At 36.2% G+C, this 19,799-nt stretch overlaps 1 protein-coding gene across 3 annotated transcripts in view; it reads left to right on the forward strand.

Annotated features, from left to right (window-relative positions):
* AEBP2 (AE binding protein 2) overlaps nt 1-19,799 on the forward strand; it is a 95,619-nt gene that overhangs the window by 21,098 nt on the left and 54,722 nt on the right. For all 3 annotated transcript variants that reach the window (XR_002808670.2, XM_023643210.2, XM_023643209.2), the window contains exons 3-4: nt 4,406-4,513; nt 18,448-18,634. Coding sequence is in view for 2 of the 3 variants with exons in the window: in XM_023643210.2 (XP_023498978.1) it covers nt 4,406-4,513; nt 18,448-18,634 (295 nt within the window). In the remaining variant the exon portion in view is untranslated. The remainder of the gene's footprint in view (nt 1-4,405; nt 4,514-18,447; nt 18,635-19,799) is intronic.

Raw genomic sequence — 19,799 nt, forward strand, 5'->3', positions numbered from 1 at the left:
AGGAAATTGAAAATGTTAATACATTTAATATGGTTAAAAATAATAGGATTACAAAATTAAAGCTGTCATTTTAGACCCTGAGAGTCACCTGATTTGAGACAGAATAATTAGATATAAAAAATATTTTACTTCTTTTGTATGTTCACATTTTGTAAAGGAAATGAGCTGGTTTTTTGTTTTTTGTTTTTTGTTTTTTTTTTTGCTGAGGAAGATTTGCCCTGAGCTAACATTTGTGCCAATCTTCCTCTAATTTGTATGTGGATTGCCACTTCAACATGGCTGCTGTCGAGTGGTGTAGGTCTGTGACCAGGAACCAAACCCGGGCCACTGAAGTGGAGTGCGCTGAGTTTAACCAATAGACCACGAGGGGCGTCCCTGAGCTGGTTTTTTCCTAAGAAATATTAGAGCTTAAAGGGATCATAAAATTATCCAACCCCTTCCTAACTTTAGATGGTGTGTCTCTTTATATAAAATTTTTTTGTATCATTTTACTGTAGAAGGAATCTAATTTCTTAGTAAAACACGCGTGTGTGTGTTTGTGTCATATAAGTTACTGCTTACTGGCTCTGCATTTGGCTGATTTTCATTTACTTTACCAGTAATAATAACAGACTTAGGCATCCTTAGACTCTGTCAGATTACATTATATTCTTTTGCAGTGGAGTTTTAAATTTACTTAGAGAAATTTTTTTTTTATTGCTTTTTCTCCCCAAATCCCCCCAGTACATAGTTGTATATTTTAGTTGTGGGTCCTTCTAGTTGTGGCATGTGCGATGCCCCCTCAACATGGCCTGATGAGCGGTACCATGTCTGCGCCCAGGATCTGAACCAGTGAAACCCTAGGCCGCCAAAGCGGAGCACACGAACTTAACCACTTGGCTTCGGGGCCGGCCCCTACTTACAGAAAATTTTGATGGATTCATTTACGCACTTCAGGTGTGAGATGTTAGTGACCAGATAAGTGTAAGTGCATTTATCTGTACTGTCATACAAGCTGTTGTGGATGTAGGTCATGCATGCATTGAGATAAATACACGGATACATTTCTTCAAGGCAATTGATCAAGGTGAAGACTAAGACTACCCTTGGTTTCCAGGTTTGTACCAGCCTTCTTTTTGGGAATTTTGGAGATCCTTGAAGGTAGAGCTGACCTATTCACGTGGTAGTGAGTAAGTTTTTCTAGAAGAGTTCTCAACAGAAGGCCCAAACCTCCCTGTAACACTGAACGTTTAGACCTCTACATCTTATAAGTGAGGTCATTGTAAATTTGAAGATTATTTGGTAGTCCAGAAATAATTCTTTTAATGGCTGTGTGTTGTGTTTTTCTTTTTTTCTTGGATAGTCTGGCAGAAAAATCTGATGGCGGTTATTTTGAGAAGGCACCTCCAGTGTCTAATATCATCCAAGTTTTGTGTTAACTAGTCTTTCTGAGAGAATGTATTATCTTACGTCCTCATCGTGTTTTGGAGTTATCAGATGTGTGCTCATAGTGTCTATTTGATGAAAAAGGAAACAGGGACTTAAGACAAATGATTCTTTTAGGATTGCATAGCTACAAAGCGTGAAAGAGCTGGGTGGAATTCAGGCGATCTACTTGGGTTCTGTTTCTGTTACGCCTAACACAGCCTAATAGGCCGTAAGTCTCTATGTATCATGAGAGCTTGGACTATAAACCTCTGTGCCTCAGTATTCTAATTAACATAGCTAGATCTTAATTCATTTAAGATGGTATAGTGGAACCATGACATTTTATTTTTGAATAATTCCTTCCAAATTTGGGTTGAATTCCTATAGTATTTGGTTTTCAGGGTTAACTTTTGCTATGTGAAAGTTTCTAAAAATAGGGTATAAAAATGTTTTTCAGATATTGTGCATCTACAGAGTCTTCAGCTTTGAAGAAAAAGACCCTTTTGTCAGATTTTAAACTATTTCATCAAAGGGTCTTCCTGATAAAGATTAGGAAAGGAAATTTTACTTAACAGTTTTGTGGTTTTTGTGGATCTTTCATGTGAATTTTTAGTGCCTGTTTTGGGTGTCGAGACCACCCTTGTGCAAGTTGAACGTCCTCCCCTAGAATTAGTTTTCAAATATTTCACCCAAATATAGCTAAACATAGTTAGCTTTGTTCTCTTTATACTTATTTCATTTCCTACAAAATTCGCTAGATTGAAGGTTATGGTTTTTCTTTGAACCTGAAGATGTTGCCCTAATAGTGATACTTGGCATTATTCCACTAGAGTCTAGAGCACACCTCCTCACTAATTAAGGCTCTGTATGACGGGATTACAGGGTCTGCTGTCGCCTCCATACTCATGTTTATTCATAGAAAAAAAATTAGAAGGGTAGTAGTGGTTTGGTAATGTTAGGTGGGGCACGATTTGAGTATGTATTTGATTTGTTTCTTTGAGAGTACCTAAGCACAGGGCTCACTTAAGAGTTACATCAACAGAATTCTTCACTGTTATAAAAATTATTACATAAGTGACATTAATTTTGTTCCCAAATACTTGCTTTAAGCCGTTTCTGTTTATTTGATATGACTTGTCAGAGAATTTTAAACCAGCCTCTGATTCCCTTTTCTTACTTGGTTTGAATATTTATGACTCTGAGAGTCTAATAGTCTTGAGTCAGGAAATTGATAGGTAGTGCTGGTTATCTGGATGTGATTGTCAAACATTGAATTAATTTCCACAGTACATAGGTGTAGCTTTTCAAATTTTTTTTTCTCTTCTGGAGTTGTTTAAAAGTAGCTTTCAATTCTGGAAACTTCAGGAATCATTTTATAAACATATACTAGGGTCAGGAATTTTAAGTGTGAAAGAGGAGATGTTATTCTATATCTGTTTAACTAAAAGAAGCTAGCAGATGTGTTGTGGAATGAGAACATGCAAGAGCTTTGAGCAGTCTGTTAAATAGCAATGGTGATGTTGCCTTGTTAGACCTATCTGATGTAAAATGGTTTTGGTTTTTTCTTTTTTAAAGCCCCCCGGTACATAGTTGTGTATTTTTAGTTGTGGGTCCTCTAGCTGTGGCATGGAGGATGCTGCCTCAGCATGGCCTGATAAGTGGTGCCGTGTCCGCGCCCAGGATCCGAACTGGCGAAACCCTGGGCCGCCGAAGTGGAGGGTGCGAACTTAACTGCTCAGCCACCAGGCCGGCCCCTGGTTTTAGTTTTGAGTAAAAATTGAACTCAGCTATTTTAGACTGCCGGTTTTTCTAGTCTTTTTTTTTTTTGAGGAAGATTAGCCCTGAGCTAACATCCGTGCCCATCTTTCTGTTTTATGTGGGACGCCTGCCACAGCATGGCTTGACAAGCGGTGCATCCGCCCCCAGGATCTGAACCGGCGATGAATCCTGGGCTGCCAAGCAGAATGTGTGACTTAACTGCTGCGCCACCGGGCCGGCCCTAGTCTTTTAATTTTATTTTAAACCATTTAATGAATGTTTCTTCAGTTCTGTGTGTCTCTCTATTCTGTTCTAAATGTAGTACATTATAGTCTTTAAAGTGTGGCTCTATTTATAATTGTTCTTACCTTAGAAAAGAACATAAGTGCTTCTTTGAAGGTAGTCATTGTAATAGATCTGTACTTCTGCTGATGTTGGGGATCAGTTTTCAGTGTTCAGTTTGATGGAAGTATAATCAGGAAACTGGTCTCTGACTAGTAGGAAGATGATAAAGATGAGATTGTCACTTCTTAGATTGTGCGTTCCAAACCCAGTCATACTAAGTTGCCTGAATCCAAGAACATGGATCTAATATGATGATAGAGTTGTGCCCGTTGCTTTTGAAACTATAATAATTTAACATTTTGTGTTGTTTTGCTTTATAATCAAGATCATTGGAAATCATTTTTAATGAAAAGGACAACATAAAAATAAATAGTATGCTTGTGAGAATAGGCAGTCAAGAGCAGAAAAATTGTGACTTGGTAGTTTAATTGTGTTACTCATTTTTGAAGATGAAACTATCAGTATCTACTAATTGACATTTTACTATTTTGATTTATTTTCATTGTTTCTTTGTATATTTTCCTGATATTTGCAATTAATACATACTTTTTTCCCATGCACTAAGTACAAAAATGTAAATAATAGTCCATAGTCCCAGTGGCTAAGGATATATTGTTAATAATGTGTATATTTCCTTCTGAAGGGCACTTTGGGAATGGTGTGTCAGTTCCTTGTTGAGGGACCGGGCAGCAGCCTTAAGGGGGAAGGGTTAGAACTGTGCCTCCCATGCAGGATGTTTAGAAAGTTTAACTACCTACGTTAAGCATTTTGATTGGCTCAGACATTAAATGGCTCTTTTTGTCAATTGAAGACTTTCAGCATGTTCTTTGCGCTTACAAGGAATAAAACTCTTTGAAATAAGTGATGAAAATTATTATGGCTCTTCTTTTAACAGGTATTTGTTTGCTTATGGAAAGGTTGTAAAGTATATAACACTCCGTCAACCAGTCAGAGTTGGTTACAGAGGCACATGCTGACACACAGTGGAGACAAACCTTTCAAGGTAAGTTAAGTGTATGTAAGTTTTTTGTTTTTTAATTTCAACTTAAGTTGACATGTTTCTTAATGGGCGTACTTTTGCCCTTCTAAAAATTTTTAAAAGAGCCATTTGTTTTGACATTCCTGTAGATGCGTGCAGTTTCAAAAACAGATAGAGGTGAAGATAATTTAATTCACTTTTAAAATTTGGAGAATAGGAAAAAAGTCACCGTCAGGGGTCTTGAATATAGCTAGAGGCTAGACCATTTAAATGCATGTCTTTTAAATTGGTTGGCTGTTGTTTAATACCTTGTTGTCTGATTCTGTTCTCTCACTTTCAAATGTTTCAGCATTTTTATTAGCAAACAATACTAATTATATGAAAAAATGAAATTATGGATCATTGAGGGCTTTAATTTCTTTTACTCAGTTTTGAGGTCATGTTACAGTGCTTTGTTGTAAATCACTGTGTCAAGTACATGTTTTCTGGGTAATTCGGATACAGAGCAAGTTTTCCACAAAAAGCATTTTTCTGTTTATCTTTGTTAAAGATTAAACAAAATATTTGGTTTGTAATTATGAGAAACATATACAATGGAGAGTAAAAGTTTGTGTTTTAAAGAAGTTTAATAGTTGTTAAACCCCTAATACCTACTGGTGGGTAAATACTATGCTGGAAACATCCCTTGCAATTCATTAGAGAATGAGATGATTCTTCTGGAGTTGCTTTTTAAAATCACTTAATTTTTCTTTTGAAAAGACGATCATTACCAAGTTAAGAAATTATAAAGAAGTACTTTACATCGAAACATCTTACTCCTTGTTCCCTTATTCTCTCTCCCCCAAATATATAGCCATTGTCATTCATTTCTAGTAAATTGTTCTAGTATTTCTTTATGGAACTACAAGCAAATAAATATGTAGTCTCATTCTCCTTCCCTTCTTACGCAAAAATCTAGTAGACTATGTACTGTTTGTACCTTGCTTTTTTTTAATAAACTTTTAATTTTAGAGCAGTTGTAGACTTAGAAATATTACAAAGATTATAGAGTTTCCATATTCCCTATACTAAGTTTCCTCCATTATTAACGTCTTGTATTGTGTGTTATGTGCACCCTGCTTTTTTAACATTCTTTATACTGGAGATCTTTCCATATCTGTTCATAGAGAATATTCTTTTTTTTCTTTTCTTTCTTTCTTTTTTTTTCTTGAAGATTAGCCCTGGGCTAACATCTGCCGCCAGCCCTCCTCTTTTTGCTGAGGAAGACTGGCCCTGAGCTAACATCGTGCCCATCTTCCTCTACTTTATATGTGGGACGCCTGCCACAGCATGGCTTGCCAAGCAGTGCCATGTCCGCACCTGGGATCCGAACCAGCAAACCCTGGGCCGCTGAAGCGGAACGTGCTCACTTAACTGCTGTGCCACTGGGTGTGCCCCTCTCTTTTTTTAATAGCTTCATGGTATTCCATTGTGTTGCTGTAGCAGTTTATTTCACCAACCTTATATGGACACTTGGATTTTTTCTAGTCTTTTGCTGTTGCAGTCATGCATCACTTAACAATGGGTATATTCTGAGAAGTTCATCGTTAGGTGGTTTCATCATCATGTCCACACCTTAGAGTGTACTCACACAAACCTTAGGTGGTATAGGCTACTACACACCGAGGCTATTTGGCACTAATTTTATGAGACTACTATTGTCTGTGCAGTCTGTCTTTGACTGAAACCTCGTTATGTAGCGCATGACTGTACACATAGTGCTGCAGTGAAGAGTCTTTGCATGTATGGCATCTTGTACATGTATAATTACGTATGTAGGAAAGATTTCCCACAGCTGTTAGGAGTGGGTGAACCAAAGGCTGTATAAGCATTGGTAATTTGGATAAACATTGTCAAGCTGCCCTCCTTAGGGATTGTGCTCTCTTCAGCAATATTAGAATGTCTACCTTCTCCACAGCCTTGCGAAGAGGGTATTGTCACACTTTTGGATTTTTCTCTATCCAGTAGGTGAGAAATTGCACCCTAATGTAGTTTTAATTTGCTTTTCTTTCATTATGAGTTAAGTTGGGCATCTTTTCATACATCTAACTGTTTGGATTTCTTTTTTCTTTCTTTGGTTTCGTTGACCTTTCTGTTGGCATGTGGATCCTATAACTTTAACACCTTAGTTTTTCCTGTAGTGATCCTGTAGATCCTGACTTCGACATTTGTTAGACACGTGTGACCTCAGACAGCTTTTTTAACTTCCTGTCTAATGTGTAATTGGTATTGCTAGTTACCTAACAGAATAGTACAGTATGTGTCCAGTAAATGTAAGATATTATTGTTGTTAAAGTAAAAGAATCATTTACTTTCTCATTGTGTGTATTTTCATATGTTTCTCTTTAAGGCAGCAGTTCTGGTTATAATATTATGATGTGCCACTTAATTTCAAAGCCTGTACAAATGGGTGTTCCCCTCAAATCCTCTTTATAGAAGCTGTAGAAGATTTTCATTGGAGGAGAGGAAAGAAATTGTCTTTAAAAGACAAAAGTTAAGGGGTTTGGTTTAGTGAGGCATTTTTGTATAAGTGAGAGCAATCATTATATGAAGAAAACATTTATTGATGTCTGCAGTACGTGGCACTGTGCTTGGCATTTTGGAAGCAAGGTGCATAAGAAAGACAGGAAGCATGCGTTCTTTAAGTTTATACGCATCTAAATAGATTTAAATAATGAAATGCTTTAAGTGCTTTAATAGTGACCTATAAAACGTTCTCTGGAAATGTAGATTAGGGATCAATTAAATTGGCTGTCATGGGGGCTGGGAAAGCGTAGTAGAAGGTGAGCGGGAGTTGACTATAGAGAGGAGGTGATGAGGTGATGTTTTGGGCAAGTTTCTTATTTTTTTTTGAAAAAAAGAATTTTTTTAGATATAACAAAACATAATATACGTTAAAGTGTCCATAGTACACTTGTGTTCAACCCTTTAAAGATTTGTTTTATATGTGTGTGTGCACCTGTGTAACCACCACCCTGATGAGGAATGTTTTCAGTAAAACAAGATTTCCTAACGTTCCTTTCCAGTCTGTCCCTTTTCTCATCCTCTAAGCTTTCCCCCAGGCCATCTTATGATTTTTATCATCCCAGTTTAGTTATGTGAACTCTTGTGTCTGGCTTTTTTCACTTAACAAAATATCAGTGAGATTTGTCCATGTTGTTGTATAAACCAATCATCTTTTAAAAATTGCTGAGGAGTATTCCATTGAACAAATAAACCACAGTTTATCCATTCTCATGCTGATGGGCGTTTGGGTTGTTTCCAGTCTTTGGCTGTTACTAATCAAGCTGCGCTGTGTACATTCTTGTACATGTCTTCTGATTGCATGCATATACTCATTTCTCTTGGCTGGGTATCTATGAGTGGAAATGCTGAGTCATACAGTAGGGCATACTTAGCTTTAGAAACTACCAGACTCTTCTTCAGATTGGTTGTATCATTTTATGTTCCCACAAGCAGTAGATGAGAGTTTTAGTTGCTCTCTCTATTGATATTTTTAATTTTAGCCATTTTGGTGGATGTGTAGTATCTCATTGTGGCTTTTTTGTTTCCCTGGTGAGTAATGACGTTGAGCACGTTTTCATGTGCTTATGGCTATTTGAATATCCTATTTTGAGTGAAGTGCCTATTCAAGTCTTTGCCTGTTATTTTATTGAATGGTTTGTCTTTTATTATTACATCTATTTTTTAATATATTTTGGGTACAAGTCCTTTGTCAGATATATGTATTGCAAATACCTTCTTCCAGTCTGTCTTTGGTTATCCTTTTTACCTTTCCTAATGGGATCTTTTGAAGAATAGTTTCTAATTTGAGTGAGACCTAATTTATTAACTATTTCTTTTTATAGTTACTGCTTTTTGTATTCTGTCTAAAAAATGTTTGCCTGCCCTCAGTATATGAAGATGAAGAGGGACTTACACAGAAGCTGAGAGTTTTGTCTTACAGTGACAGATCATTTCAGATACACACACGCACATATTTTAAGAGTCTCATGCTCTACCGACTGAGCTGACCGGGCAACCACCACACGCACATATTTTCAAATATAATTTACATACCATAAAATTCATCAAGTGTACAATTCAGTGTTTTTAGTATATTCACAGAGTTGTGCAACTATCACTGCTATCTAATTACGGAGAATAGGTACTTTTGAGAGAAAGAAAAGGAAGCATAAAAGAATGAGTGGACTATTTAGGGAATAACATGTAGTTTCATATACGTAGGCGATACTTTATGGTGGCAATTTGAAAATGTTTCTAAAAATATTTCTGACTAACAAGCTTGGACTATTTAGAAATTAAATGTAAGAGCAATTGGTTGCAAGAAGTTTCTTTTTGACTATTCTAGTATTTCTTGTGTATTGAGGAGGGTGAAGTAGGGGTCAGAAATAATCTTGATAGCAAAGGCTTGAATAATGCTGTGGTGAAGAGTCTTTGCATGTACATATATACTTTATTGCATTAGATATTTTAACAAAAATTTTATCCTTACGACAAGTCTTTGGGGTAATTATAGTTGTTGCCATCATTTTATAGGTGAGGAAACGGGGGTAAGCAGAGATTAAATGTGCTCTCAGGTCCTGGGCAGTTAGTGGCAGATTGAGGATTTCAGAGGCGATGTGAACCCAGGCTCTGTGTCCTTAACCACTTGTGCTCTAGTGCCTCTCAATAAGTTGTAATGCAGAACGGCTCCTGTGTGATAGATGGACTGTGTGTTGTCTTTAGATTCCTGTTATTATCTCTTACTGTCTGTTAGTCTGGCAATTTGATTATTCTAATATTATTTGTATTTTGGTTTTTTTTTTGCCTTTTCTATTATATTTACAGTATTCTTCAAGCATTCCTTGAAGAGTTCAGTTTATTTCATATCTTAAAAAACACGATGCTGGCCTGGTGGCGGCCCACAGTTTGCAGGTTTGGATCCCAGGTGCAGACCTACACACCACTTACTCATCGAGCCATGCTGCGGCTGCGAACTTAACCACTCACCCACAGGGCTGGCCCTAACCATTCTTTTCTTGATGGATATTTAACTTTTCAGTTTTCCCCAACATAAAGAATAATGTAATCAATGAATACATTTTTATCGACGATTTTTGTCGGCTAATATAAATTTCTAGAAGCTGTTTTGCTAGGTCAAAGGGTAAACGTATAGACTTGCTTTTGATAGGTGTCGTTAAATTCCTCCTCTGGAGAAACATACCAATTGATATTCTAACCAGCAGTGGCGGTTTCTCCTTCTCCACAACATTGCTGAACCTTGGCGTTAGTAGTCTGTTTTATCTTTGCCAATCTGCTAGGCAGTTTTTTTGACTGCTAGCAAGGTTTGAATATCTTTACATGTTTTGGCTATTTGGTTTTTTTCCCTGCATTGCTTGTTCATTTGTTTTGCCTTTTTTTCTATTGGATTTTTTCTTTCTGATTTTTAAAAACTCAATTTTAAATGTATGTATTTGCTATATCTAATAGATATTTTGCCTAGCTTGTCATTTCTCTTTAATTTTTCTTTGTTCTACCATCTAGATGTTTCTGTGTATTGAGATTAGTATGCATTTCTGTGTATATACACTGTAGATATGTACAATGTAAATACAATGTAAATGTGTTTCTGTATATTCACATTACTGTTTTTTTCTGTTATTTTTGTATTTTTAGAATGGAAATCTTTTCGAACTCGTTCATTTTTGTAAAGTAGGAAAAAAAGTGCATCATTGCTGTGATAGGAGTTAAATATTTTCCCCATTTTGACATTTTTCTTCACTTTTTATGGTGCTTTTTCTAAAATGCAGATTTTTAAAACTGTTTAATTTTGAAATAATTTCATTTTACAGAAAAGATGCACTGACTCCCATGTATTTTCCCTCACACATACACGTATGAAGAACTCCCATTTACCCTTAACCTGGATTCACCAGTTAAGATTTTGCCACGTTTGCTCTATGTGTATTTATCTATCCATCATCGTCTCTCCATCTGTCTTTCTCCCTCTCCCCATCTCTCTCTCTCTCCTTCCCTACCTATCCACACCCCCAACGCACACATATTTTTGGGGAACCATTTGAGAGGAGCAATATCCCTAAATATTTCAGTATGTGTATTTTCTAAGCACTAGGACATTTATTTACATGACATTAGTACAGTTAACAAAATCCAGACATTAACATTGATGCTATTAGCTATGCATATTCTACTAATTGTCTCAATAATGTCCTTTATAGCTGTTTTTTCCCCCTTGGTTTACGATTGCATTTAGTTTTCCTCAGCCTTTCTTTATTTTTCACGGCACTGATATTTTTGAAGTGTGTAAACCTTTTATTTTGTACGCTCCTCATTTTGAGATTGTTTGGTGATCAGATTCACTTTATGCACTTGTGGAGAAAATAAAACAAAATGCTTACTGTATCAGTTCAGGGGACACTTGATTTGTTCCATCGTGGATGCAGTTACCTAGCATCACTTGATTAAAGTGAAATTTGCTAGGTTCTCCATTGTAAACTTATTTTTTGTGTCTTTACAATTAATAATTTTTGGAGAGATACTTTGAACCTACATCCCCATTAGAACTAGTTTTAGTATCCATTGATGATTCTCGCCTGAATCAATTATTACTATGAGGGTTACAAAATGAGTATTTTTCTGTCTTCCCATCTGAATTCGTTCGTTGGTATTCTACTTACAGTGCTTTCTGTTCTTTGTTCTATCAGTTAATCATTCATCTTTCTGTGGAATGGACACGTGTTCTTATTTTATTCTTTGGCTTATAATCCACGACTGTCATTTTTTTTTGGTGTTCATCTAATACAGATTTTTATATATTGGATCTATCAGTCTTTGCTCATGTGGCTTGTGGGGCAGCTGTCTTAAGATCTGAATCCTAAGAGTCTCCTTTGGGGTGCTGGTAATGGCAAGGGTGCCAGAAGCTGGAAGTCAGTGAGAGCTCATTGACTGGATATGGGAAATAAATTAAAGTCATAGTTGTGTCATTTAGGTTTAAGCCTAATTTTATGTTCCCTAAACTTATCTGTCTTATGCCTGATAAGATAGTGTCATATGAAAATAATTGATCATGTCAGCTCATTATGAAATTTTAGTTTTTGTAAAATCAAATATACTCCTAAAACACAAATATAGTTTCTTTGCCTTGTGTTTTTATAATATTTATCTGTGGTAATTAAAGTGCAAAGATAATTCCTAGATAAGCTCCTCCCTCCCGTGTTCACTGTGTTGCGTGTCTCCCTGTGCTTTGTGTCTACATTTAGAGTTTGTGGGAAGGGGAGTTGCTGCTGCCATTTGGTTAAACCTAGTGAAACATTTTGATTATTAAAGGTTTGGAAAACATTTTTTATTCTTTCACCTATTCTTTTGGTCTTTTTTTCTTTAATTGTGATTCTGATTTTTGTTAGTCATCTCATGTTAAGCTTTGTCATACTTAAGTGGCTTCAACCACACCATGCTTGGAAATAGTTTTCTTTACTGAAGAAAATAAAAATTAGTTATATACAGTATGTTTCGTGATTATTTTGATTTCTTTTCCCTTACTTTATTACCATTATGGCAATGGATACATTTGCATGTGTTAGAAATTATGTAGTTGTACTTTTCAGATCAGCTCAATAGCTTTACTTTCTTTCCAGACTTGTGTCCCCCTATTCCAGTGTTTCTGTTTACTTTGGACACAGTATTTATAGTTACTTAGTTGTCTTGGGTTAATTTATTTATTGTAATTTTTCCTCAACAACTACTTTTCTAGAGCTCTGCATGAATGACCTTGTTCATAATATTGATGCATTTGGATAACTTCTTGTTGTGATAGAGCAGTGCTTGAAAAACTCAGACGTTCAAGCCTGATATTTAAAATAGCTGATCTCTTAGGTGTTTTGGAATCAAGAACCTAGCCTAAATTGCTGATAAAGAAGAAAGAAATTTTATCAAATCACACTTAAGCTGTTATATCCCTCACTACTGTGATGGGTGATGAAATAATTTCCTTCTTCAGTTCCTTTATGAGCTGTTTAATAATGATAGTTGATACTGATAATTTTAAAACCTTTTGCTCTTTTTTAAGCTTTATCGAGATATAATCAACAACATTTTAAGGTATTTAAAGTATATATCGTGGTGGTTTGATATACATGTTCATTGTGAAAGAATTCCCTCCATCTAGTTAATTAACACATCCCATCACCTCACCTACATACATAATAAGAATCAAGAGGTAATTCTTCCTTTATTATATGAACTGTGCCACTGGGTATCCAAATCCTGGTTCCTGAGTCGCATTCATGGCCAATTAAATTAGAATCTCAGGCATTGCTATATTTTAGAAAAATCTTTTAAGTGATTTGGATGTGCACCCAGGCTTACGAACCTCTGTTCTACAAGATACTTCTCTTAATAGGAGACTCTCTAAGAGAAATATCACTTATTATAGCTGATAGATTAGCTGATACCAGAGAACATTTCTATGGTAAATGCAATTACCAGTTCACTGGTCTTTAAAAGGAAAAGAAAAGCATAAAGGAATTTACTCTGTGCATGTGGCATCTTGCTTTTATTACACTTTCTTCTCTAGGCCTCCTTAATACCACTCTTGTCTGTTCTTCATCCCCGCTCTTCCTACCCCTACTCCCAGACTCATTGTCTGCTCCTTCCTAGTTACTAGCCTTGCTGGCCTCCACTCTCCTAGACTCTAATTGTTGGAGAGTGCTCTCTTTTCTTAAAAGTTCTCACCCTAGGTGTTCTCATCTGGTCCTTTGGTTTTACATACTATTTATTTTCTGATTACTCCCAGGTGTTTATCTCTAGTCCTACCTTTCCCTCTTGGATTCCAGAATAGAATATTTGGTTTGGATGTCTAATAGAACATTTCAAACTTAACGTGCAAAATCTTGAAGTTTTCCATCCCAAACATGGCTCTTTAGTAGTCTCAGTAAATGGTAAGATTGTTCATCCGTCACTCTGACTTTTAGGAGCCCTGCTTTATTCTTGATTTCTTTCTTAAGTTCTTCTATGCCTATCCCTAAATGTGTAGGAAATCTGTCAGTTTAACCCTCAGTGTATTTTGAATCTGACTATTACTGCTCACTTCCCTTTTTCCTTAGTTCATCTTCTGTGGTTCTATTGGTCAGTCTGTTATTTGAAATCCTTGGTAAGTGCTCACTCTCTACAAATTAAAATCCGAAGTTCTTAGCATGACACATGATAAGGTCTTCATCTCTGATCGTACCTACTTTTCCACTCACTTGTTCCCTTACTATACCCTTATAGGAAATTGTGTTCCAGCCATACCTATAGTACTTGTAGTTTTCAAATAGATCACACTTTGTCCTTATTGTGGTTTTGTATAGGCTGTGCTTTCTACCTGGAATTTTAAAAAAAGCTTTTTATTTTGGAAATATTTTATATTTGCAGAAAAGTTAAGAAGATAGTGCAGAGAGTACCCATGTACCGTCACCCAATTTGTTTCCCTTGATGTTATCATTTCACGTTACTGTGGTATATTTGTCAAAGCTAAGAAATCAACATTTCTATGTGGAGTTTAGGTTTTCCTTTAGATCACCTGCTAATACTGTCATATCTTCTGTGAAACTGGTGCTTTCTGCTCTGTTTCAGTAGCCCCCTGTAGATTTGCATAGCACTTCTAGGAATATAAATATGAATAAGACTGTCTTTGTTAGTACTAAGACAGTCTTAGTATTGCTCCATTTTAACAGGTCTGCTTGAAAAAAACAGTAATTCCATGTTGCAAATTTTAGAACAGCTACTTGACCACAATGGTAGCCAGCATGTATAGCGTGTTTCAGTGGATTTGGGAGCTAGAACATTGAAAACAATGAGTGTCCAACGAGTTTTTTTTCCTACTGGTTGAAACAGGTTGCATTTTCATCAGAACACTGTGTGGTGGCTTGAGTTCAGGGGTCATTGTTGTATGTGTAGGTGACAATATAACATGAATATTTGAACACTAAAAATCACACTCAGCACGATGAAATGTTCATGTTAAGAGGAATGAAGGTACTAAGGCCATTTGAGGCAACAGCAGATTCGTCTCTCACTGCTTTTTCTGGGATATATACTTAGTAGAATGTTGATTAGATGTGCTTAAAATTTTTTCCCCTTTAAGGGTAAAAGAATTTGTATTTAAGTGAAATGTGTGTGATTCTATTACATTCCTTTTTAATAAAAGCACCCTTTCTCAAATTCTAAATTCTCTCTCTACTTTTCTGTTTTCTGTTTTTATATTTATGATACTTGATTGATGAATGATCAAAATCTAAGATAAAACAATTTTATATTAGAATTCTCATTGCTGCTTAAAATAAACTTTTTTTTAAAAAAAAAAATGTATTTAATTTAATTTATTTTTTTCTTCTTCTCCCCAAAGCCCCCCAGTACATAGTTGTATATTCTAGTCACAGGTCCTTCTAGTTGGGCTATATGGGATGCCACCTCAGCGTGGCTTGATGAGTGGTGCTAGGTATGTGCCCAGGATCCGAACTGGCAAAACCTGGCACCGCTGAAGTGGGGCACGTGAACCCAACCGCTCGGCCACGGGGCTGGCCCCTGAAATAAACTTTGGCTATTACTCTCTCAGTTCTCGATGCTGTCAGGGACTATTTTGTACAGTGTTGAACAATCCAGGAACAAAATGAGTCTAACTAGCCTACTGGGATCTTACAATTAAGGATAATCCTGGGGAGTCATATCACAAATCTCTCAGAATTTAAACCTGAACGTAGATCTGAACTGTCATTGTCATGTGGAGTTTTTCAACAAATTTGTTTCAGTAACTAATACTAAACCGTGAACCTGAGGGCAAAGATTGTCTTATTTGTATTGTATTCCTTCAAGTGTCTGACTCATGGGCCACAATAGGTGCTTATTTAATGTTCGTTTTTAGAGCGAGTGTTAGGAAATATGAGGGTGATATCTTCTAAAATTGAAAAGTGAGGAAAGTAAGTATTGTATGGTTTATTCTGTGACAGTACTGTATAATGGGAATATGGGTAAGCCAAATACGTTATTTAAAATTTTCAAATGCTGCGTTAAAATAATTAAAAAGAATCAAGTGATAATTTAAATAATATCTTTTACATAACCCATTATATTATTATGTCAACATCTTATCAGTATGTAAAATTAATGAAATGTTTTACTGTTTTTGGTACTAAGTCTTCCAGATTTGGTGTGTATTTTACACTTAGAACATTTTTCAATTTGGAGTAGCCACATTTCAAGTGCTTAGTACCTGTTATGTGTCTAATAGCTAAAATGTATTGGACGGTGCAAAAGTAACCCCTTAAGAATAACGTACTTAAAGCTCTCTCTATTCAGACACTAAAAGATCTGTATTTAGATTTGCAGTTGGAGAAGTAGATTCACATACCCAGATTGTTCCAAACATACTTAAAAGTTTTTCAGTAGCTAAATTGAATATCAGGTTTCAACTTAAAAATTAAAGTGGTTAGTAAGGAAATACGAAGCAAAACCAGAGTGAGATACCATTTCATACTCACCTGGGATGGTTTTAGTAAAAATAAACGGAAGTCAACAAGTGTTGACAAGGATGTGGAGCTGGGTGGTTATACAACATTGTGAATACACTGAAGACCTCTGAATTATACACTTTAAAATAGTATGTTATGTGAATTTCACCCCAATAAATAATAATAAAAATTAATCCAGCTTCTTAGTTATAGTGGCATTACTTAGAGTAGCAACACTTGGCTAGTGTCTACTTTGGTGGGCTTTGTCATTCTCTGGCAATGTAGTAATCTAGAGAAGATGGAATCTTTAAACAGCAATGTTCTGGGGCCGGCCCAGTGGCACAGTGGTTAAGTTCGCACATTCAGCTTTGGCGGCCTGGGGTTTGCCGGTTTGGATCCTGGGTGCGGACCTGTGCACTGCTTGTCAAGCCATGCTGTGGCAGGCATCCCACATATAAAGTACAGGAAGATGGGCACGGATGTTAGCTCAGGGCCAGTCTTTCTCTGCAAAAAGAGGAGGATTGGTGGCAGATGTTAGCTCAGGGCTAATGTTCCTCATGGGGGGGTGAAAAACCCCAAACCTAGTATTGTTTGTATTCAAAATATGTGTAGAATTGAGATTGTAAGAATTCAGTAGCCTAGATGCTTAACTTGTCATGCTCAGAACCTGTAGCTGAACATTCTTGATGCGAATTCTCTGAGGTCCACACTATTGATAGGGTCATTGTAAGATTTAAGTGAAATACTAATGTTAAAGTAGTGGTTATGGCTAATCGCTTCTTTTCAGGATTCCCATAGTACCCTGTGCTTTACCCCTCACTAGATCCTTTGAAGTTATCACTTTATCTGTATGTCTTGCTGACCACGTATTAGCTCTTCCAAGGTGGGAACTGTATCTTATTCATCCTTACACTTTTAGCATCCCGCGTAGTACTGGACATAGAGTAAATACATATTTGACTGAAATCTCAAATCATTCCTCTGCCTCTTAACTTAGCGTGTGCACCCTAGAATGGGCAAAGGTTTTTGTTAGCAATACTGAGATACTGCCATTACAGCGCATAAGAAGTCTCTTGTATATCAAAATAAGTAGAGTAATGATTAATGGCACTCTGTAAGTAGCTTGCTGTGAAGTGTTTCAGCCAACTTTGATTTTATCAAAATCTACAAACAGCTTACTTCTGCTAATATATTTAATAAGTATCGATGATTTTGCACGATGCTTCTGGTAATGCATATATTCAAAAAATTATGTTCCTGCCTTCAAAATGCATGGAAAGGATGAGTTGGGATAAGTATCTAGTATGAGGCTATCCTGAAAGGAGTGTGAGGCTCCTTTTCACTGGAGCAGCTTTAGAGAGACTTTGTGAATAAAGTTGTGATCTCTACTCGCAGAGGGTTGTATTGTGTTTTTAGAAGTTTAAAATGGTAGAGCTGCTTGCATTGAAAGAAAGAGCCTGGAAGCATGTAGATTTTTGATGGTGTTATCTAGACAAACTGTAATATAAGTTGAACCACCTAGTAGTAAAGTGATGGATATATTTGGTGTTAAACATGACAAATTTGCATGATTGGAATTTGATTTCAAGTGAGAAACTAACTGAGCTGAGTTTCTAATAGAAAAGTGAATTTTGCTGTTTGGGGATCATTTTATAAAATGGTGTTTGTTTTAATTAATAACATTCATTTGATAGAAGACCTGCAAATATTATTTCCTAAGATCTAACTAGAAATCATACACTTGTACTGTACCTAAGTTGTGCATTGTACTTTTAGTGTTGTCCAAACATTTTGCATTCGTTGTTGGAATAGCAGATCCCCTAGGTGCCTGGGGTAGTCAACCTTTTCTCAATCTTGCAAGTACAGAAGGCTAAAGAGGCAGTATTTAATGGAACTCGTGAAGGTTTGCATAAGACCAACCCTGAGCATAAGTCTTCTTCTGAGAAGTTAGATCCAATAATTTAAAAGTCAGTGTGATTCTACTTCTTTCCTACCTAACAGAGGAGAACAGTAGGGAGGCTGCTGAAAGTTTTAAAGTAGCATGTATTTTAAGATAAAAATAATTTTAAAAATTCAGGAATGCAAGTAGTTGTCAGGATATCTAATTCTTTGATATAAAAACAACAACTCCTCTTAAAAAAGTGATTAATTCAAAACCAGATTTTTCTAGGAAGAAGAGCCCACTACTTGTGGCTTGCATATAGTGAAAAGAGCAGTATATGGGGGAGTCTGCCACTGTCCAATGTGTATTTATTGGGCAACTTAATAAACTTAATAAAACAAAGAAATTGTGCTAGTCCCTAATAATTCCCTTCTGGAATTAGTTCTGTAGCACTAATGAGTTCCTTCTGAAAATATGAAACATTCACTCGTTTGTGTTATGCTTGTGTCCTCACAGCATCCCTGACATCCTTTTTTATTTTCATTTAGTGTGTTGTTGGTGGCTGCAATGCCAGCTTTGCTTCTCAGGGAGGGCTAGCTCGCCATGTACCCACACACTTCAGTCAGCAGAACTCCTCAAAAGTTTCTAGCCAGCCAAAGGCCAAAGAAGAGTCTCCCTCTAAAGCTGGAATGAACAAAAGAAGGAAATTAAAGAACAAAAGACGACGCTCATTACGTAAGTGTTTTACTGAAAATCTGTATTAGATGGCTTTTGTTTATATCTTGGACTTTCATGCAGATCCAGTTTTTACCATTCTTAAACTCTGCCTGTTTTCGTTAACAATAATAGATAGAATTCCTGTGTGTCAGTGTGAGAATTCAGTGATGTATGTTTTATCTGTAGCAGCTAAGGGAGTGTAAGTATATATGTGGCCTTAGAATACAAGCCCTGTGCAGAATTAGATTTGGGGGGCTACTTTAATTCTATTCTAAAGTAATAAAATTTAACATGACACCATTGGTGTTTCCAGCAATATTTAAAAAAAAATTTGAACATGTTAAAGGAAAAAATCAAATAAAATTAAGTAATGTATGTACTCCAAAGTGGTGTGTGTGGATAGCAAAACTAGTTGTAGTCTGTCTCAGGGTTTAACAGTCTATATTGTAACATATGTACAATGTTTATGTGCTTAATTTCCAGATTATGAGATGTAGCCTTGATATTTAGGGAGAACATAATTTGATGATAAGTCTTGTAAACAATATTGGAACCAGGAATTGACTTTGAAACCCCAGAGCCTAGCACTGTGCGTGGTTCTTAGTGTCAGCTGGTTAATTAAATCTACCCTGAATGAAGACGTAGGATTGATTGAAGCTGCACTGAAAGGGAGTCCACCGTAAGAGTGAACTTGAAAGAAAAACAAAGATTGCATTTTACCCTTTCTCTTTGGATTTAATTAGACCAGGAGAGACTCCAGACACTTGTCCAGACTGTTAAGCTTGTCTGTAAAACAGTGAAATTTTTTTGCTACCGCAAAGCTACAGTGGACAAATGCACAAACCACAAGTGAAAAATAACCTTTCCTAAAACTCTTCAAATCTCTTATTGTTGAAATTAGCATGTTTAGTTTTCAAAGTTGGCTATTGAATTTAGGTTATGGATTCATTTTCCTTTTGACTTCCTTTCATAAAAGCAAATAACATCCTGGTTATTTTACTTGAGTGTTGGTTTGAGTAGCTTGCAGTCACACACAGAAAATTGCTGAATATGTATTATGGGACTCAGAATACTTTTCCCACCTGGTTCACCTAACCTCATTCTTATTTTCATCTCAGTGTATATACAGTAATCATTTAAACTTACTTTTTCACGTTATTTGCTTGGTAATACCTGTACAGTT

The sequence above is a fragment of the Equus caballus genome, chromosome 6, assembly GCF_041296265.1.
Source record: "Equus caballus isolate H_3958 breed thoroughbred chromosome 6, TB-T2T, whole genome shotgun sequence".
NCBI lineage: Eukaryota > Metazoa > Chordata > Mammalia > Perissodactyla > Equidae > Equus > Equus caballus.